Here is a 19844-nt window from a genome sequence, read left to right on the forward strand (position 1 = left end):
ATTTGCAAACTTGATGATTGAATTGGAGGCTTGCGTGGCCACGCAGTCATGGTTGAACAGGGAGTACATGAGGGGGCTGAGCACTCACCCTTGTGGGGCCCCTGTGTTGAGGATCAGCGAAGTGAAGGTGTTGTTTCCTACCTTTAAAACCTGCGGGCGGCCCATCAGGAAGTCCAGAACCCAGTTGCACAGGGTGGGGTTCAGACCCAGGGCCCAAGCTTAATGATGAGCTTGGGTTCAAGTCCAGGCTCTGGCTGGGCCACTCAAAGACATTCAGAGACTTGTCCCAAAGCAACTCCTGCGTTGTCTTGGCTGTGTGTTTAGGGTTGTTGTCCTGTTGGAAGGTGAACCTTTGTCCCAGTCTGAGGTCCTAAGCACTCTGGAGCTGGTTTTCATCAAGGATCTCTCTGTACTTTGCTCCGTTCACCTTTCTCTTAATCCTGACTAGTCTCCCAGTCCCTGCTGCTGAAAAACATCCCCACAGCATGATGCTGCCACCCCCATGCTTCACTGTAGGAATGGTGTCAGGTTTCCTACAGACGTGGCACATGGTATTCAGGCCAGAGTTCAATCTTGGTTTCAGACCAGTGAATCTTGTTTCTCATTGGACTGAGAGTCCTTTAGGTGCCTTTTGCCAAACTCTAAGTGGACTGTCATGTGCCTCTTACTGAGAAGTGGCTTCCGTCTGACCGCTCTACCATAAAGCCCTGATTGGAGGAGTGCTGCAAAGATGGTTGTCCCTCTGGAAGGTTCTCCCATCTCGACAGGAGGAACTCTGGAGCGCCGTCAGAGTGACCATTGACTTCTTGGTCACCTCCCTGACCAAGCCCCTTCTCCCCTGAGTGCTCAGTTTGGTTCCAAACCTCTTCTATTTAAGAATGATGGAGGCCACTGTGTTCTTGGGGACCTTCAATGCTGCAGAAATGTTTTGTTACCCTTCCCCAGATCTGTGCCTCAACACAATCCTGTCCCTGAGCTCTATACGGACAATTCCTTCGACCTCATGGCTTGGTTTTTGCTCTGACATTCACTGTCAACTATGGGACCTTATATAGACAGGTGTGTGCCTTTCCAAATCATGGACTCCAATCAAGTTGTAAAAACATCTCAAGGATGATCAATGGAAACAGGATGCACCTGAGCTCAATTTCGAGTCTCATAGCAAAGGGTCTGAATACTTATGTTAATATGGTATCTGTTTTTTATAGTTAATACAATTGCAAACATTTCTAAAACCCTTTTTCTGGTTTGTAATAATGGGGTATTGTGTGTAGAATCTGTAGATTGATGAGGGAAAAAATGTATTTGATACATTTTAGAATAAGGCTGTAACGTAGTGTCACACCCTAACCTTAGAGAGCCTGTTTATTTCTCTATTTGGTTAGGTAAGGGTGTGATTCGGGTGGGCATTCTAGTTTTCTATTTCTTTGTTGGCGGGTATGGTTCCCAATCAGAGGCAGCTGTCTATCGTTGTCTCTGATTGGGAATCATACTTAGGCAGCCTGTTTTCCACCTGAGTTTGTGGGATCTTGTTTTTGTTCAGTTACTGTGTAGCCTGCAGAACGTTACGTTCGTTTATCTTTTGGTGTTTTTTGGTGTTCATCTAAAATAAAGAAAGATGTACATCTTCCACGCTGAGCTTTGGTCTCATTCCGACGACGGACGTAGTAACACGTAGCAAAATGTGAAAAAGGGAAGTGGTCTGAATACTTTCCGAATGCACTATAAATGTAGCCTATAAATATAAATTACAAAATAATTATACATTTATGGATTTAAGGTTTTATTTTCTCTTTATTCAACCCCCTCCGCCACCTACCCGCCCTTCATCCACACAATATCTAATGACCCTAAACCCGCCAGCTATGCGTTCTAATGAATGATATGGAATGTGTTCCACAACACGCTAGCAGAGTGGAACTGACCTCCCACGGAGTTGCATTATTTTCCAGAGAACGCATAGAGCTCCCAGTTTATTATCCCTTTATAATTTAACATGTCACTAGAAATGTGTTCATTTCCAAGTAGAAATGTGTTCAACATCCACTGAACTAGCTAGCAAGTTTACTAGATAGCTACAGGAGTTGCCATAACCAACCAGACTTGCTAGTTTAGCTAACCAAACCATCAGTCCTAGCATGCTATTATCAAAATCGAATTCAACAATACCAATACTGTTTTCAAATTAGACTTTTTCTCTCAAAAGCAGCTAAAAAACGTAAAAATTAACTACACCGTGCGTTATAGGGAAATAATGCATGCTCTAGAATACCCTTCAAGCCACTCAGAAAGAAGAATTCAACAATGCCATGTTATAATTAAGCAATAAGGCCCGAGGCCCGAGGAGATGTGGTATATGGTCAATATACCATGGCTATGTTCTGTTCTTATGCACGATGCATTGCATAGTGCCTGGACACAGCCCTTAGCCGTGGTTTATTGGCCATGTATCATAAACCCCCAAGGTGCCTTATTACTATTATAAACTGGTTACGAATTTAATTAGAGCAGCAAAAATAAATATTTTGTCATACCTGTGGTATACGATCTGATATACCACAGCTGTCAGCCAATCAGCATTCAGGGCTCGAACCACCCAGTTTATAAAGCCTATTATAAACTGGATGGTTCGAGCCCTGAATGCTGATTGGCTGAAAGCTATATTTATCAGACCATATACCAAAAGATGACAAAATATGTATTTTTACTGCTCTAATTACGTTGGTAACCGGTTTATAATAGTAATAATGCTTCTCGGGGGTTTGTGATATATGGCCAATATACCACAGCTTAGGGCTGTATCCAGGCACTCCGCGTTGAGTCGTGCATAAGACCAGCCGTTAGCCGTGGTATATTAGCCATATAACACACCCACCCTCTATGTTTTCTGGGCCTCCCACTATGACTCGGCAAACCATGCAGTTTATTAGGCTACAGATTAAATAGAAAAAACTTCACAGGGTGGTGCATGTGATGAGCTGGATGCTCCTTTGCAATAAATATAGAGGGTCTTATTCTGGTGATAAGATTGATGCTTTTATAATAATAATCTCATAATGTATGTAGCCTACCTGCACTGTATCAGCGAGCTGTTGGCTAGAGCACACATGCCAAGACCAGTGAGCACATTTGATATATAATGCAACTGTTTGTGACAAAACCATCAGTAGAGTTGAACATGCGATGGAAACCCATTCAACTTGGATTTTTCATTCAATACATGGGAATTTAACCACAAACGTTGTTTTTATGTGCACTACGTCATCACGCACATACTTTTATCCTCAATAAATCAGTTTGATGGAAACACATTTCTGGTGTGAAAATGCACATGATTTTATGCAGATTATAGAATATTCGCATGAAACCCTGTCGCAAATTGAATGCAAACCTAGCTAATGAGGGACTTTTATTTTGAAGGCGAAACTCAAATTCCATTATTGTGGCTAGCTTCACATAGGTGTGGTTTTGTGACCTGCCTGGGTAAAGGCAAATATGTGCAAATTTGGAAGTCCAACCAGCAATGAACACTGGATTAGTTTTCATGATTAAATGTAAAATTATCCTACATTTTTTGCTCAAGATTGATATGTGGGTTAATTTTGATTACTAAAAAGTAGCCTGAATCATTTTGTTATCACAATAGTGTACATGTTTTAAAACTATTTATTTAAAAGAAAAGATGAGTATGGCCAATTAATAATAGATGTATTATATATGTTTTTATATGTTTTATATATAGTGCTTTTTATTAAAGACAATCTCAAAGATGCTTTAAAAAACTAAAAATAAATGTAGGGTTTTGGCAGTGGCAGGTCTTGACATGGCGATGGTCATGTCAAGACGCCTGGATAGGTTTTTAATGTATATCAGCTGACCACATATTGTTATTGCAATCTGGTGCCCGACGGCACAGTTAATGACATGGCATGCAACCATTGGTTGATGCATGCAACGTCTGAGCAGTAGAACACAACACACGTGTTGATGCAGTTCAGAAAGGCAGTAGCGGAGGGAGTGACGACGGTACAGGGAGGGAGAAGCGCCAGTCGGGTAGACAGGCCCGGAGCTCGTCTGCATGATTTAAGAGGCCACTTATCAACATTAATGCAATTAAGGTTGCCAAAATTACTTGGCTCTGATATCTAACAACCATGGTTAGACTAACAATATGATGCCCAAAATGCACTGGAATGGGCTGTTTTCTGTTACTTGATCAAGTAGTGTACCTCCCTTTCGTGGCTGAAAATGGTGGGAAATCACACAGCTTTTTAACGACATGAACGGATTATGTGCTAATCTGACTGAAACCAAAGTTCTGTTCTATAACACAACTGTTTGTTTATGGGACAATCATAGAATTAGGAATTAGAATCATTTAATAGGATCTCTATAGATGCAGTGAAGGAGTCAATGGAGCACAGATGTTCCATTGACCAGATTGGCACACATTCAACAAATCTGATCTAACAAAGTGGATATTCATCAAATCTGTCATTATGTATTGTTATTATTTCTGTATTGTAACAGGCACACAATGTGGTTACTTAAGTCCGATTTGGATATATTTGTCTGTTTTCGCTGCATGTAGAAGTAATCCCTTTTCAGGTATAATAATAATTTTATATAATTTTGCACGCCCAATTTTTCAGTTTTTGATTTGTTAAAAAAGTTTGAAATATCCAATAAATGTCGTTCCACTTCATGATTGTGTCCCACTTGTTGTTGATTCTTCACAAAAAAATACAGTTTCATATCTTTATGTTTGAAGCCTGAAATGTGGCAAAAGGTCGCAAAGTTCAAGGGGGCCGAATACTTTCGCAAGGCACTGTATGTTTAGAATTTGCTCAATTTCATACAAATTCATTGAGAGGTGTGTTTAATGATATGACGTGTGTTTGTTTGTGACTGATTTCGAAACTTGACATATAAAACATATTAAATACTTACCAAATTAAAATGTTTTACTGTAACATCTTGTAAAACAACTGGGGGATTTGTTTAATTTAATTTCATGTTTTATTATTTAAATGTGAACATGAATTGCATCATTCAAGTCACCAGTGTGTGCTGAAGTTGATAGGTTTATTGATCCCTCGCCACTCTATGGAAGTCTCGTTCGGTTGTCACTGGGGCCTTTTCACATTTGGGCAAGTCCGTCTTCCGCCCTCTCTCCTCTGTCCTCTCATCGATAAGTGGTCGATAGCCTCCTTTTGGCAAGGAAGCACAAGTGTATCCCACCTGAGTCTTTCGCAGAAGAGTTTTGAAATCTGTTTGTATTAGCAATTGTTTTCTCAAAGGAGAAAAGCATGCGAACATTTAAAACGATATCCTACTTTCATCTGGAAAATGTCTTGCACAACTTGCTACATTTGTTTTTATAAATGTATTTTGGAATTCCACCCTGTAAACGTAATTTGCCTGATGAGGCGCGATTGGAGGAGTCTCATTTCATATGAGCACATTTTCGTACATTTTCCCTCTCTTCGATTACCTTACCTTTTTCAAAAGGAAGCGTCAGAGAACGGAGAAGAGAGGATGCAGGAGTTTAACAAATCCAATTGAGAAAAGGCATAGATCGTATACAGCTACGGACAGAAGTGACTTTACGTAGCAGGTTAGAACAGCACATATAAGCCTGGGACAGTAACCACTCAAAGTTGGCCTTCGTGGGAGTGACCTATTGAGTAAAGTGTTTGTCATCATTTCATTTTTGCAAATCATATGAGGCGTGGCTCTGTGCTTGTTGTGTGCATACGGGGATGGTTAGCGGGAAGGTGCTGTGTGAGATGACTGGTTGGTAGCACTCACTTCTGTCATCAAGAAGTGCTTTGAGAGACTAGTCAAGGATCATATCACCTCCACCTTACCGGCCACCCTAGAACCACTTCAGTTTGCATACCACCCCAACAGCTCCACAGACAACGCAATCGCTATCACGCTGCCCTATCCCATCTGGACAAAAGGAATACCTATGTAAGAATGTGGTTCATTGACTACAGCTCAGCATTCAACACCATAGTACCCTCCAATGAGCCATTGGGCCCGCACTGCAACCTCATTGGATAGTGCTGGACTGGCCTCTTGCAAGCCGTCACTAAAATGCGAGGGGCTTAGGCTCATAGGCTCATAGGCTAGAACTCTAATTACTAGGGAGCTGGCCCATGCGGGGCTAAATGTAGGGTAAATGGTGGCGGCACAGCTTCAAGAAAACTGTCGCCTTGAAACTAGAGATTTCATGGTTAATTGAGGTAAAAACAGTAATTCTGCGCATAGATTATGCGAGTATGAACTACACATTTACACAACCAGCCCAAAGTGTGGGGTTTAAAAAATACATTCTTAGTCGCCAAAGTACAGGAGTATGTATTTAATTGCTGACTTCATGTTTTAATAGATTGCCCCTAGGTGTAGCTCCAGGGGTATGACAGAGCTGTGACAATCCAGTTGGATATACAAGTATTTCAATTTATCAAAACCAAATTATCCATCCATAGTTCGAATGACTGAAATCCTAAAGTGTTCTGTACAGTTGGCCATGGACCTGAAAACTCCGGGAAAGATACCAATAGGCCTGCTGATTAATATTTAACAAAAATGGAACGGTAGTGCACGCCTGGAGTTGAGGGCAGGAATTGTCTGATACGTTTTTGGCGAAATAAAGTAAATATGCTGCTTACCATTCCGTTGAAAGTTATTAGTGCGCATTTCTTCTTTAGTTACACCTCGTGTTGTTCATTATGGGGAAATGTCCAGACCACTCCAGATATTCCAGCGATTGCTAAATATTTCACCACAAAAGGTAGATATGAAGAAGTGAACCCTTACCTCATTGATGACATACTCGCTGTAAACAAATCTCTTGTAAAGCCCCCATCTGCAGAATGTCGCGAAATTCATCTGACCGCTATCATACGGCACGGTTCAAGGTACCCGACGACGAAAAACGTCAAGAAGATGCGAGCACTTCACAATCTTGTTGTACAGAAGGCCTCTGGAGAGGAGCGCTGGTTGCGTGAAATTACGCAGTGGAAGATGTGGTACACTGATGAGATGGATGGCCGTCTCGTTCAGAAGGGAGTCCTCGACCACAGGCATTTGGCAGTCAGGTTGTCCAAGTTATTTCCATCATTGATATCTAAGGAGAAGCTACAAGATGGTCACATCAAGTTCATGACCAGTTCTAAGCACAGGTGTGTGAACAGCACCCTTTCTTTCCAGGGAGGACTGGCAAAGCTCTGGGACATAGAAGGTAGATATAACCCTACTCGTTGTCTGTATGATAACATCGTATCAAAGTGCAAGCATATTGCATACAACTCTTTATTTATTATTTGGAAGACATAAGGCATATATATATACTAAGTAGGTCAATGTTAGCCTTGTCGAATTTGAGGAAAGCTCAACTACGTTCTTAAATCGAGGCGGGGTTGAGGATCGATAACTGGTCAATTTGCTAGTAAGAGAGTGGCCAAGTCTGTTTCCCTCCAGCAGGTGGCATTGTTCTTCGTTTCGCCCACCAAGCGAGTTTTTGGATGGAGGTCAGTGAGTCGAATTTGGTCAAATCATGACGTCAGTTTATTTTCGGGTCGGAATGTCCGAATTTAAGAAAGATGCCCGAGTTGACTGTTCAGTTGGAAGACTGTTTTTTCAGAGTTCCCAGTTGTCTTGAACGTGGCATCCATGCTTATCAATTCAATTAAATGCAATGGGCTTTATTGGCATGGGAAACATATGTTAACATTGCCAAAACAAGTGAAGTAGATAATATACAAAAATGAAATAAACAATAAAAATGAACAGTAAACATTACACTCACAGAAGTTCCAAAAGAATAAAGACATTACAAATGTCATATTATGTATAAATACAGTGTTGTAACGATATACATAAGGGAAAATAAATAAGTATAAATATGGGTTGTATTTACAATGGTGGTTGTTCTTCACTGGTTGACCTTTTCTTGTGGCAACAGGTCACAAATCATGCTGCTGTGATGGCACACTGTGGAAAACAAATGTACACTGCTAATCTCAGTGTACGTAGTACCTCAAGGCCGCTACACCTGCAGTTGAGCAACACAAATTAGGAAAAAAATCTGTGGTTGTATTCGATAAAAGTTTTTATTAAAAGTATGAATTTCAGCACCCCACAGAAGGACCACAGTTGTACAGGAAAAATGTAGATACAGGTAAGCGTTTTCAGAATTGACATTTTTACAAGTATAGACTGATAAATCACGCAACCAGTTATCAATACTCAACCGCTTAGATATAAGAGAGCAGAGTTTAGCGTTCCTCAGCTAGGCTGGTCCCAGATCTGTTTGTGCGTTTGCTTACACTATTTGTCATTGACAAGCTAAACAATTGACCCTTCGCTAAGCTCCGACCCCATTGGTTACTGTTGCGTCCTTGGACAACGTGTTCCCTGGAATCCCAATTCCCCAAATTGTTTGGCATGAGTTGTTAGGAGAGCAGAAACAACACCCACGCTAGGTAAATGTAATACCAATATTATATTTTGTCATAAGTGGTCATTTTTCATGATATTGCATTGGCCAGCAGTCTTTTGGAAGTGAAATTATAAACAATTCAACATGTCTTACTGTGTCATAACATGCAGGGTTATAACACTATCGATAACACTGTAAAAAAACTTTCTGAACTTGTCACTAGCTTTTCATTTGTGCTTTTCATTCACTTTCATTGACCTTAATATTATTATAATTTTCAAAACTTTGAAGATCTCCCTTTGAATGACCAGTGCCTTCTATGTTTGATTCCAAAGATGAAGAGATTGACTACGAGGTGAACGATGCACTGATGAGGTTCTTTGACAAATGCACCAGGTTTGTGGAGACTGTCGACAAGAACCAGTCAGCCATGGCTGAGCTGGACAAGTTCACATCCAGTGCAGAGATGAGGAGGGTGCAGGAGAAGATAGCAGACCGGCTCCTGGTCCCCTACAGCCACATTACATCAGGTCTCCATCTCTAGCCTATCTGTCTCTATCTCTATTTGTGTGTGAGTTGTCACAGGACGTTGGGAAACAAAAATGGCTATTCTACAGTGGATAGTAAATATTTTATAGCTATTCTATTATTACTGAGGGCTATCCTCATGATGTTGCTCATGTTCTCTATACAATGAATGGATCTCCTTCAGATCTGCTTGATTGCAAACATTTTATAGAATATTTAGACACTAGATGGGGCTGTTTTCTCACTAACAGTACAAAACAGTTAAGCACTCCCATATACAATTCCCTCAACTGAATGGTTTTGTCAGAATGTCATTTTTACATGGAATAGCGGCAGGTAACCTAGCGGTTAAGAAAGTTGGTCAAGTAACCGAAAGGTCGCTGTTTCGAATCCCCAGGTCGACAAGGCAATTAAAGTTCCAATGGAGCCGTTTTTTAAAATCTCAATATCAAATCATTTCTGGGTAACAATTAAGTACCTTACTGTGATTGTTTTTAGAGACCGAGCTAAATGTTGTTTGGGGTCCGATATGATTCCTGTATTTTGAGGGGGAAAACGTACCGATACTGATATATCTGCCGATGTACTGTTTTACAGTGGGGGAATTAGTGTCATTTTCCCACACTGAATTCTCATACATTGCCATCCAAAAGAGCAATTGTCCAATAACTGCTTCAAATATTGATTCCATACATTGTGACATAATAATGGCACATCATGAAAATGGCCGCAAGTGTTCAGATTAGTGCCCTCAGAAAGTATTCATACCCCTTGACATACCCCTCACATTTTGATGTGTTACAGCCTAAATTCAAAATTGATTAAATCAAATTCAAAATCTCACCTATCTACACACTATACTTCACAATCACAAAGCGAAAACATGTTTTTAGACATTTTTGCTAATTTATTGATACAGAAATATCTCATTTACATAAGTATTCACACTCCTGAATCAATACTTTGTAGACACACATTTGGCTGTGATAACAGCTTACAGTCTTTCTGGGTAAGTCTTAAGAGTTTTGCAAACCTGGATTGTACAATATTTGCACATTATTATTATTTTATTTCTTCAAGCTCTGTCAAATTAGTTGTTGATCAATGTTAGAAACCCATTTTCAGGTCTTGTCGTAGATTTAAATTGAAACTGTAACTTGGCCTCTCAGGAACATTCACTGTCTTCTTGATAAGCAATTCCAGGGTAGATTTGTCCTTGTGTTTTAGCTTATTGTCCTGCTGAAAGGTGAATTCATCTCCCAGTGTCTTGTGGAAAGCAGACTGAACCAGGATTTTGCCTGTGCATAGCTCCATTCTGTTTTATTTTTTTATCCTGACAACTCCCCAGTCCTTAACGATTACAAGCATACACATAAAATGATGCAGCCATCACTATGTTTGAAAATATGGGGAGTGGTACTCCGTAATGTGTTTTATTGTATTTGCACCAAACATAACGCATTGTATTCAGGACAAAAAGTGAAGTGCTTTTTTCCCACATTTGTAGCAGTATTACTTTAGTGCCATGTTGCAAACAGGATGCTTGTTTTGAAATATTTGTATTCTATACAGGGTTCCTTCTTTTCACTCTGTCAATTAGGTTGGTATTGTGGAGTAACTACAATGTTGTTAATCTATCCTCAGTTTTCTCCTATCACAGCCATTAGACTCTGTAACTGTTTTAAAGTTACCATTGGCCTCATGGTGAAATCCCTGAATGGTTTCCTTCCTCTCTGGCAACTGAGTTAGGAAGAACACCTTTATCTTTGTAGTGACTGGGTGTATTGATACACTATCCAAAGTGTAGTTCATAACTTCACCATGCTCAAAGGGATATTCAATGTCTGCTTTTTTCCCCCCATCTACCAATAGGTGCCCTTCTTTGCGAAACATTGGACAACCTCCATGGTCTTTGTGGTTGAATCTGTGTTTGAAAATCACTGCTTAAGTGATGGACTTTACAGATAATTGTATGTGCAGGGTACTGAGATGAGGTAGTCATTCTAAAGTCATGTTCTACACTATTATTGCACACAGTGAGTCCATGCATCTTATGTGACTTGTTAAGTACATTTTTACTCCTGAACTTATTTAGGCTTGCCATTACAAAGGATTTAAATACTTATTGACTCATGACAGTTCAGCTTTTTATTTTTTATTTATTTGTAAAAATAATAATAATAATAATTTGAAAACATCATTCCACTTTGACATTATATGGTATTGTGTGAAGGCCTGTGACATAAAAATCTCAATTTTAATCTATTTTAAGTTCAGGTTGAAACAACAATGTGGAAAAGGTCAAGGGGTGTAAATACATTCTGATGGCGCTGTAAGCAAGAGATTCCCTTTTTTCCATCCTATTTATTGAATATCGGTTATCGGTGGAGTTATTGGCCGATACCAATGTAGCGTTTAAAGGCCAATATTATCCTACAATATCGGTGAACCTACAGTGCCTTGCGAAAGTATTCGGCCCCCTTGAACTTTGCGACCTTTTGCCACATTTCAGGCTTCAAACATAAAGATATAAAACTGTATTTTTTTGTGAAGAATCAACAACAAGTGGGACACAATCATGAAGTGGAACGACATTTATTGGATATTTCAAACTTTTTTAACAAATCAAAAACTGAAAAATTGGGCGTGCAAAATTATTCAGCCCCTTTACTTTCAGTGCAGCAAACTCTCTCCAGAAGGTCAGTGAGGATCTCAGAATGATCCAATGTTGACCTAAATGACTAATGATGATAGTTCAAGGGGGCCGAATACTTTCGCAAGGCACTGTATATATCGGTTGGGCTCTAATTGTTTTCAGTTAAAATAGTCAAAAAGGGAGAAAAAAATAGCTTCTTGTCGAAGAGCAATTCCTCAAGCAAGAATTTAGCTAGCACTGTGGTCAGAGTTGGGAGGGGAAAACTAGCTATTATTGCCAGAGATGTTTGGATCTCTCTTTCTTATTGGCCTGTTAACTAATTTACCGCCAGGTAATGTCACCAGGAAGGTCAAAACTCACAGGCTGAAATCTCTGTTGGTCTTTTCAAGTAGCACTTACACTGAAAGGGCATTATCATAATTTGCACATTTATTTTTCCAACCTCATAGTGTGGAAATATATTAGAGCTGGGCGATATGGACAAAAATACACATTGCGATAAATTGCCTGAATTGATCCGATAACGATAAATAGAACGATAAGTTTATAACATTAATGTGAACCACAGTTTGAAAACAAATATCCGTTAAACTACTACTACTAGTTTGATGGTTGTAGCCATCATTTGTGTCATTAACAATCACCCATTTCAGCAAACTTATTTTGTTTCATACTTCACATTATTGTTATGAAAAAATATCAGCAAATGCCTGCGATATGTGATCGGTATGGTTGGTGTCAATCATTTTCGGTTTATTGTCCCAGCTCTAAAATACACTACTTAACCAAAAGTATGTGGACACCTGCTCGTAGAAAATCCAATTTCAAAATTAGGAGCATTAATATGGAGTTGGTCCCCCTTTGCTGCTATAACAACCTCCACTCTTCTGGGAAGGCTTTCCACTAGTGTTGGAACATTGCTGCGGGGACTTGCTTTCATTCAGCCACGAGTATTATTGAGGTCGGTCACTGATGTTGGGCGATTCACATTCTGTAAGCTTGTGTGGCCAATGGGTGTGGCTGAAATAGCCAAATCCACTCATTTGAACGGGGTGTCCACATACTTTTGTGTGTATATATATAACACAGGAAAATCCCATTTTTGACTGCACTGGACCTTTAAACCTAATTGTTCCATAAGTCGATCTGGATAAGTGTCTGCTAAATGACTCAAATGTAATGGCTCCTGTGAACACTTTGCCATTACTTTCTCCCTGTAGACATGGCTGAGGCTGCATTTTACCTGTGTGCTTACGAGTTGGCCATCAAAACCATCAACTCCCCCTGGTGTCAACTCTTTGATGAGGCAGATGCACTGGTACGTCAACTGTATTCCCTGCAGTAGTAATCATTTTACGTCATTGCAGAGTATTGACCAGTTCAAGTGAAAATGGAACCATTTATTATTTATGGGGAACTCTATTTTTTTAAGCAGTGATCAAAAATGTTGAAGTTCATCAATATTGGAGAGATGAATTAGATGCATCTAGCCTTACTAGTAATCCATTGACCTTTTTATGTGAAGTGCTTTTGCTGATAGGACATTAATCTAAAACATAATGAATGTATTATTTACAATATCCTCACCTAATCTACAGTATGAATAGATGTCTTGCATTGTCAATAAGAAGCTAGGCTATGTGGGTGTGTCCTGTGTTATAAGGTAAGTTGACCCAGCTCTCAGGTGGCCTAGGGGAAATCCTACCACGACTCTACACAATGAGAGATTGTCTATCTGAGGGCGTCACTCATCAAAGTATTCATACAAAGCCTACCCTACATATCATGGTATACAGTGCATTCGGAAAGTATTGAGACCCCTTAACTTTTTCCACATTTTGTTATGTTACAGCCTTATTCTAAAATGTATTCATGTTTTTTCCCCTCACCAATCTAAACACAATACCCCATAATGACAAAGCAAAAAAGGTTTTTCAGACATTTGCAAATTTATATAATTTTTTTTTTAAATGAAATATCACATTTACACTAGCATTCAGACCCTTTGCTATGAGACTCGAAATTGAGCTCAGGTGCATCCTGTTTCCATGTATCATCCTTGAGATGTTTCTACAAATTGATTGGAGTCCACCTGTAGTAAATTCAATTCATTGGACATGATTTGGAAAGGCACACACCTGTCTATATAAGGTCCCACAGTTGACAGTGCATGTCAAAGCCATGAGGCCAAAGGAATTGTCCGTAGAGCTCCAAGACAGGATTGTGTCGTGGCACAGATCTGGGGAATGGTACCAAAAAACAGCATTGAAAGTCCCCAAGAACATTGTGGCCTCCATCATTCTTAAATGGAAGAAGTTTGGAACCATCAAGACTCTTCCTAGAGCTTGCCTCCCGGCTAAACTGAGCAATTGGGGGAGATGTGCCTTGGTCAGGGAGGTCACCAAGAACCTGATGGTCACTCTGACAGAGCTCTGGAGTTCCTCTGTGGAGATGGGAGAACCTTCCAGAAGGACAACCATCTCTGCAGCACTCCACCAATCAGGCCTTTATAGTAGAGTGGGCAGACAGAAGCCACTCCTCAGTAAAAGGCACATGACAGCCCGTGTGGAGTTTGCCAAAAGGCACGCAAAGACTCTCAGACCATGAGAAACAAGATTCTCTGGTCTGATGAAACCAAGAATGAACTCTTTGGCCTGAATGCCAAGTGTCACATCTGGAGGAAACCTGGTACCATCCCTACAGTGAAGCATGGAGGTGGCAGCACCATGCTGTGGGGATGTTTTTCTGTGGCAGGGACTGGGAGACTAGTCTGGATCAAGGGAAAGATGAACGGAGTAAAGTACAGAGAGATCCTTGATGAAAACCTGCTGCTGAGCGCTCAGGACCTCAGACTGAGCTAAGATTCACCTTCCAACAGGACAACGACCCTAAGGACACAGCCAAGACAACGCATGAGTTGCTTAGGGACAAGTCTCTGAATGTCCTTGAGTGGCCCAGCCAGAGTCCAGGCTTGAACCCTATCGAACATCTTGTGAGTGGCGCAGCAGACTAAGGCACTGCATCTCAGTGCTAGAGGCGTCACTGTAGACCCTGGTTCGATTCCAGGCTGTATCACAACCGGACGTGATTGGGAGGCACACAATTTGCCCAGCGTTGTCTGGGTTAGGGTTTGGCCGGGAAAGGTCGTCATTGTAAATAAGAATTTGTTCTTAACTGACTTGACTAGTTCAATAAAAAAGAGACCTAAAAATATCTGTGCAGCGACACTCCCCATCCAACCTGACAGAGCTTGAGAGGATCTGCAGAGAAGAATGGGAGAAACTTCCCAAATACAGGTCTGCCAAACTTGTAGTGTCATACCCAAGAAGACTTCAGGCTTTAATCACTGCCAAAGGTATTTCAACAAAGTACTGAGTAAAGGATCTGAATGCTTTTGTAAATGTGATATTTCAGTTTCTTTTTTGTAATAAATTTGCAAACATTTCTAAAAAAACTTTTTTGTTTTGTCATTATGGGGTATTGTGTTTAGATTAATGAAAAAAAACAATTGAATCCATTTTAGAATAAGGTTGTAAAGTAACAAAATGTGGAAAAAGTCAAGGTCTTTCCGAATGCACTGTACTTATACAGCAATTACCCCACTAACAGGTTAATGTATATGGAAACTATCTAACGTGGTATCCACACAAAGCCTACACCATCTAATCCCATGGTATACTTACACAGCATTTACCTCACAAACAGGTTTTGGAGTATGCAAATGACCTGAAGCAGTTCTGGAAAAGGAGTTATGGTCATGACATCAACAGCAAGTCAAGCTGCATCCTCTTTCATGATGTATTCAGCCGTCTGGATAGAGCGGCCAATGAGATCAGGTGAGGGACTGGTTAGCCTCACGTGTCAGGCTTCATGTCATTCACCAGTATAGCAAAAGTATTAAAAGTGGATGGCCTTTGGGTAAAAATGTAACTAACATTAAAAAATATATATTTTTAGGCTATATGTGTTTAAAAGGACAGGACACTCCAAAATCAAAGTTTGTCCGACGTTTACAAACCCGAAATGTAGTGTAATGTAAACATTAATTCTTGTCCCACGCCATTGGTTGTGTTGGTCCGCGTCTTTATATCCCACATGAATGGAAAAAAATAAGCACAGAATAAAATCTGGAAATTATAGCGCTTATCTTTTCCATTGATTCCATTCTACTCAACAGATGTCTGGGAAGTGGACGTATCTCAATGCAAGACCACTTTGCCTGGGGCTGTGGTAGCCTTGAGGTTGCCTTTGTGTTGTTGTACCCTTGAGCAAAGATCTTATCCTCTAACCTGCTCAATGGATGCTGCTCTGTGGCTGACCCTGTGCTGCTTCCAGCCTCTTGTGAGTGTGGGTTTTGTCTGAGTTGTTGGGAAAAAACAAGACTGCGAAAAGACAAATGTATGTTTCGCAAACTTTGATTTTGGTGTGAACTGTCGTTTTTAAGGGATACTTCCTAAACCGATTAGGACCAAACTGTAATATTATACAAACAACTGCCCGGTACAGTATCTATTGCAAGTCTCAGAAATACTGTTAGAAAATAACCTTTCAACGTGTCAATAGAATATGACACATGACCTTCTCGTTTGCACCCTGTGTCCTGTTATACATCCTAGTTTAGCCAAGTCCTCAAACTGTCAGTGTCATATACATGATACTGAGAGAAGTTTAACCAAAGCGCATACATATGGGGGTAGGATTATGGGTAATCCACATCCAACATTATTCAATACTCATTATAGGGTTCAAATGAGTAATACAATTACCCATCCATAGCAGCTCATCATAGAAGTTTGCAGACCCTTTTGTCTGGTCAGGATCCTGTTGTGTGGGTGTGTGTGTGTGTGTGTGTGTGTGTGCCTTTTCCCTGGACTGTGACGAAATTGTATTTTGTGGTTCACATACCACACCCACACGTCAATACACGTTTTTGTTACAGAATAAATGTGTCTGTCATGCTGTGTTGCACGCACAGTGCATGTAGCAGCACACCTGATCATAGAACTCATAAGAATATGAATCTGTGAGTTGTGGCACTCCTCTGTTGTAAAGGTAAGAGGAGATTTGATTTGATTTTTCAAATAAAGTGAATTCATGTACCTGCCACATAATCTCAAGGTTTCTTGTCAGTCAATGGAACACTAGAGGAGAGTGGGGTAAATGGAGCCATTTTTTACATTCCGCCTTACTATGTGAAGGGAAATATAGTACTCTTTCTAACCGATATCTACACATATTTCAGGATGTTGTGTATCCTTGGAAATAATTAAAAAAAATATAAACATAACAGTTTGTGAAACATAGTTTGTCCAAAAAAAAGTGTTCTCTTGGAACAACGGGGTAAATTGAGCATAGGCCAGGGTAGATTGAGCCGCCTTGCGGTAAGTGGATGCTTCTGTCCTGTGACAGTGGGCGATGGTGCTAGTAGGTCATAGAATGGGGCTGTGGTATATTGTATATCTTAAATGTATGTCTACATTTCGATGTAGATCACTGTTCAATATTGCTTACCCTTCCATTTCCATACCAGTTGTCTGGGACAGGGATTTTGTTTCGATGTGCCAATTCGTAGGCAAGATCTCTGCATTTGAGGTTACTAAGCCCATGAAACTGGTCCGTGAAATTCTTGACATTTTTAGCAAGCTCAGACTCCATGTCATCAGATAAAACCTTGTGTGTCTCTGCTAATCTATCATAGCGTGTCGCACAGGTACATGTCTGTTTGTTTCTTCTTTTTTTTACCTCTTCAGTGTCACTCAGTAAAACAAAATATTCCATTGCTGCTGCTCGAATGGACTTCTTCCCTTCTTTCACTTCCTTGGCTGCTCTATCAAGAACCTCAAGGGGGGTTAGACTCCTGCTTGTTTTACGTTTGTATACACAGGGCACAATGTCTGCTCTGTAACCATACAGATTTTGTTCATATGCATGACACATTGTAAAAATACTAATGCATACTAATGTTTGAATGCATAAAACTGAGAATGCAATCATCATTTGAATAGGGTATGGTGGCCATTGGCTCAACTTACCCTAGGCATTGCCTCAACTTACTCCAAGGCAAACATTTGGACTATATTAGACCACACAGCTACAAGGATGCACTTTCATGTTAGGTTTAATCAATTAATTTGACTTTCTGAAAATCTGTTTTTTGGACCTAACTTGCTCACCACTTTTTCCATGTGGTTTCTTCCTTCAGACTCCATGAAATGATGACCACATCGACAAAGGCAAAAAGCTTGCATTTTAGTACAGGGCAACATGCAGGGACAACATGTTTTCTAAAACCATGCGGTCAATTCCTGCATTCCATACATAAATACAAATCGTTCAAAACTGTTCTCAACTGACACCCCCTTGAGTATATGTAGACTAGTGTATGACAACTAGTGTTTTGCAATTCACTGCCTCTGGTCAAGCAAGTTCTTGTTCACTTGCATACCACATTGTTCTGCCGCAAATAAATAATTACCCTCCTGAAGTATACATGTCCCATTCTGTCCCTCAGATCTGGCAGTAATGTCACAGAAGCAGTGACCATCCAGGTGGGTCATGCTGACACTCTCCTGCCTCTGCTGACCCTGCTGGGCTTCTTCAAGGACAGCGTGCCCCTGACCTCCAACAACTATGTCACCCAGGGCCAGCGTGCCTTCCGCACCAGCCGCATGATGCCCTACGCTGCCAACCTGGTCCTTGTGCTGTATGACTGCAGCGGAAACCTCCGTCTGCAGGCACTGCTCAACGAGAGGCCCCTGGCCTTCCCAGGCCTGGCCGACAACCAGGGAGAGGAGGGAGCCCCGCTCTACCAGGATGTCAGAGATCACTACGGGGAACTTCTCCAGGGCTGCGACTTTGAGAAGGAGTGCCAACTGTTCCCATCCAAATGAGGGAGTCAACGCTATAAACGGGTGTCATTCATCAGTAAAGTGTGTCTCTGATGTGTATTCAAATCAAAGTTTATTGGTTGCATACACAGATTTGAAAGTGTTATAGCAGGTGCAGTGAAATGCTTATGTTACTCGCTCCAACAGTGCAGTAGAATGCTTCAAATACACAAATAGTAAAACAATATTTGCTGTAATATTATAGATATGGTTAGACCAATGTGGTGAGCTGCTGTGGTAGAGCACCACTTTACTTCTATGGCTAGATAATTTGATTGAGAGTGAAATTTCTGTGTATATGCGCAATGTTGGAATGGAATTATGATTCACTCTGTTCAAGGCCACAACATCCGTTTATTCAAATGTATGGTAGTATTAGAGACACAACACAGATTAATCGGACCAAATTTACCAATTGAGATCCATTGGAGGCTCCTAAGGGGAGGACGGCTCATAATAATGGCTGGAATGGAGCGCATGGAATGGCATTAAACACATGGAAACTATGTATTTGATACTATTCCACTCCAGCCATTACCAGGAGCCCGTCCTCCAAAATGAAGGTGCCACCAACCTCCTGTGTTGAGATCAATCCACCAAAAGTGCTGACTTTAATGTAAGCTTGCCACTACTACCAATACAGAAGTATTACTAATATTACTAGAATCTGTCAAATCAAACGGGATACAGCTTATGACCAAAAATGACAGTTACTGTACATAGTAGGTGATACACTGCCCCTCTCCAGAAACAACACCTATCCTCCATGTACTTGTGTAGACCTGAGAAGAACGCATAGGTGTAGTCATTATGATTTTTTTTAATGAAGTGGAGATACTACCATATTTCGTACACCTATTGTGGAGGTATAGGCCAGAATTGTGTTTTCTGGACAAGGACTATGTAATTTATATAATGTCCTGCTGCTAGATATTACAGAAGTTAGGCCTATAATTGTTCTAATACTGTATAACGTGATTATTATTAAAGTATAATTTAAACTACACAGGCTAGTTTATTTTGTTAAAACTTTTGAATTGGAAGTGTGAACAGTGAATTGTGACTGGTTGTCCTTTTCTTTGCAATGTAGGAAAATAAATGCCAAATTCTTTACAGTTCAATTTATTAAAATGTATTTCATTTTCAGTCAGACATCAGGGGCAAAGTTTTACCGTTGTGTCATTGTTCTTTAGTTGGTTTGCCCTCAATCTTTATAAAAACCCTACATAAGAATAGTCTGGTTGATTTATACTTTTGCAAATAAAACCTATGTAAATTCACCGGTTCCGAACCTCAGCCCCGCACTGTCGTAATCTCGATA

The 19844-nt window shown here is 40.4% G+C and overlaps 1 protein-coding gene across 1 annotated transcript; it reads left to right on the top strand.

The window, feature by feature from the left end:
• The first annotated feature begins 6571 nt into the window (after positions 1-6571).
• Positions 6572-19527, top strand: LOC112253031 (multiple inositol polyphosphate phosphatase 1). The gene is made up of 5 exons (XM_024424893.2): positions 6572-7252; positions 8788-8982; positions 12857-12954; positions 15342-15472; positions 18148-19527. The coding sequence occupies exons 1-5, from the start codon at positions 6670-6672 to the stop codon at positions 18524-18526; spliced, it is 1386 nt and encodes a 461-aa protein (XP_024280661.1). The 5' UTR covers positions 6572-6669; the 3' UTR covers positions 18527-19527.
• The last annotated feature ends 317 nt before the right edge of the window (positions 19528-19844 follow it).

The sequence above is a fragment of the Oncorhynchus tshawytscha genome, linkage group LG06 (genome assembly GCF_018296145.1).
Source record: "Oncorhynchus tshawytscha isolate Ot180627B linkage group LG06, Otsh_v2.0, whole genome shotgun sequence".
NCBI classification, from domain to species: domain Eukaryota; kingdom Metazoa; phylum Chordata; class Actinopteri; order Salmoniformes; family Salmonidae; genus Oncorhynchus; species Oncorhynchus tshawytscha.

Bases quoted from the DNA above. Each gene is read 5' to 3' on its own strand.
- LOC112253031 (XM_024424893.2), top strand. From the start codon at position 6,670: ATGCTGCTTACCATTCCGTTGAAAGTTATTAGTGCGCATTTCTTCTTT. The intron at 8,983-12,856 runs GTCTCCATCTCT...TTCTCCCTGTAG, and splicing joins CTACAGCCACATTACATCAG to ACATGGCTGAGGCTGCATTT. The intron at 12,955-15,341 runs GTACGTCAACTG...CCTCACAAACAG, and splicing joins TTGATGAGGCAGATGCACTG to GTTTTGGAGTATGCAAATGA.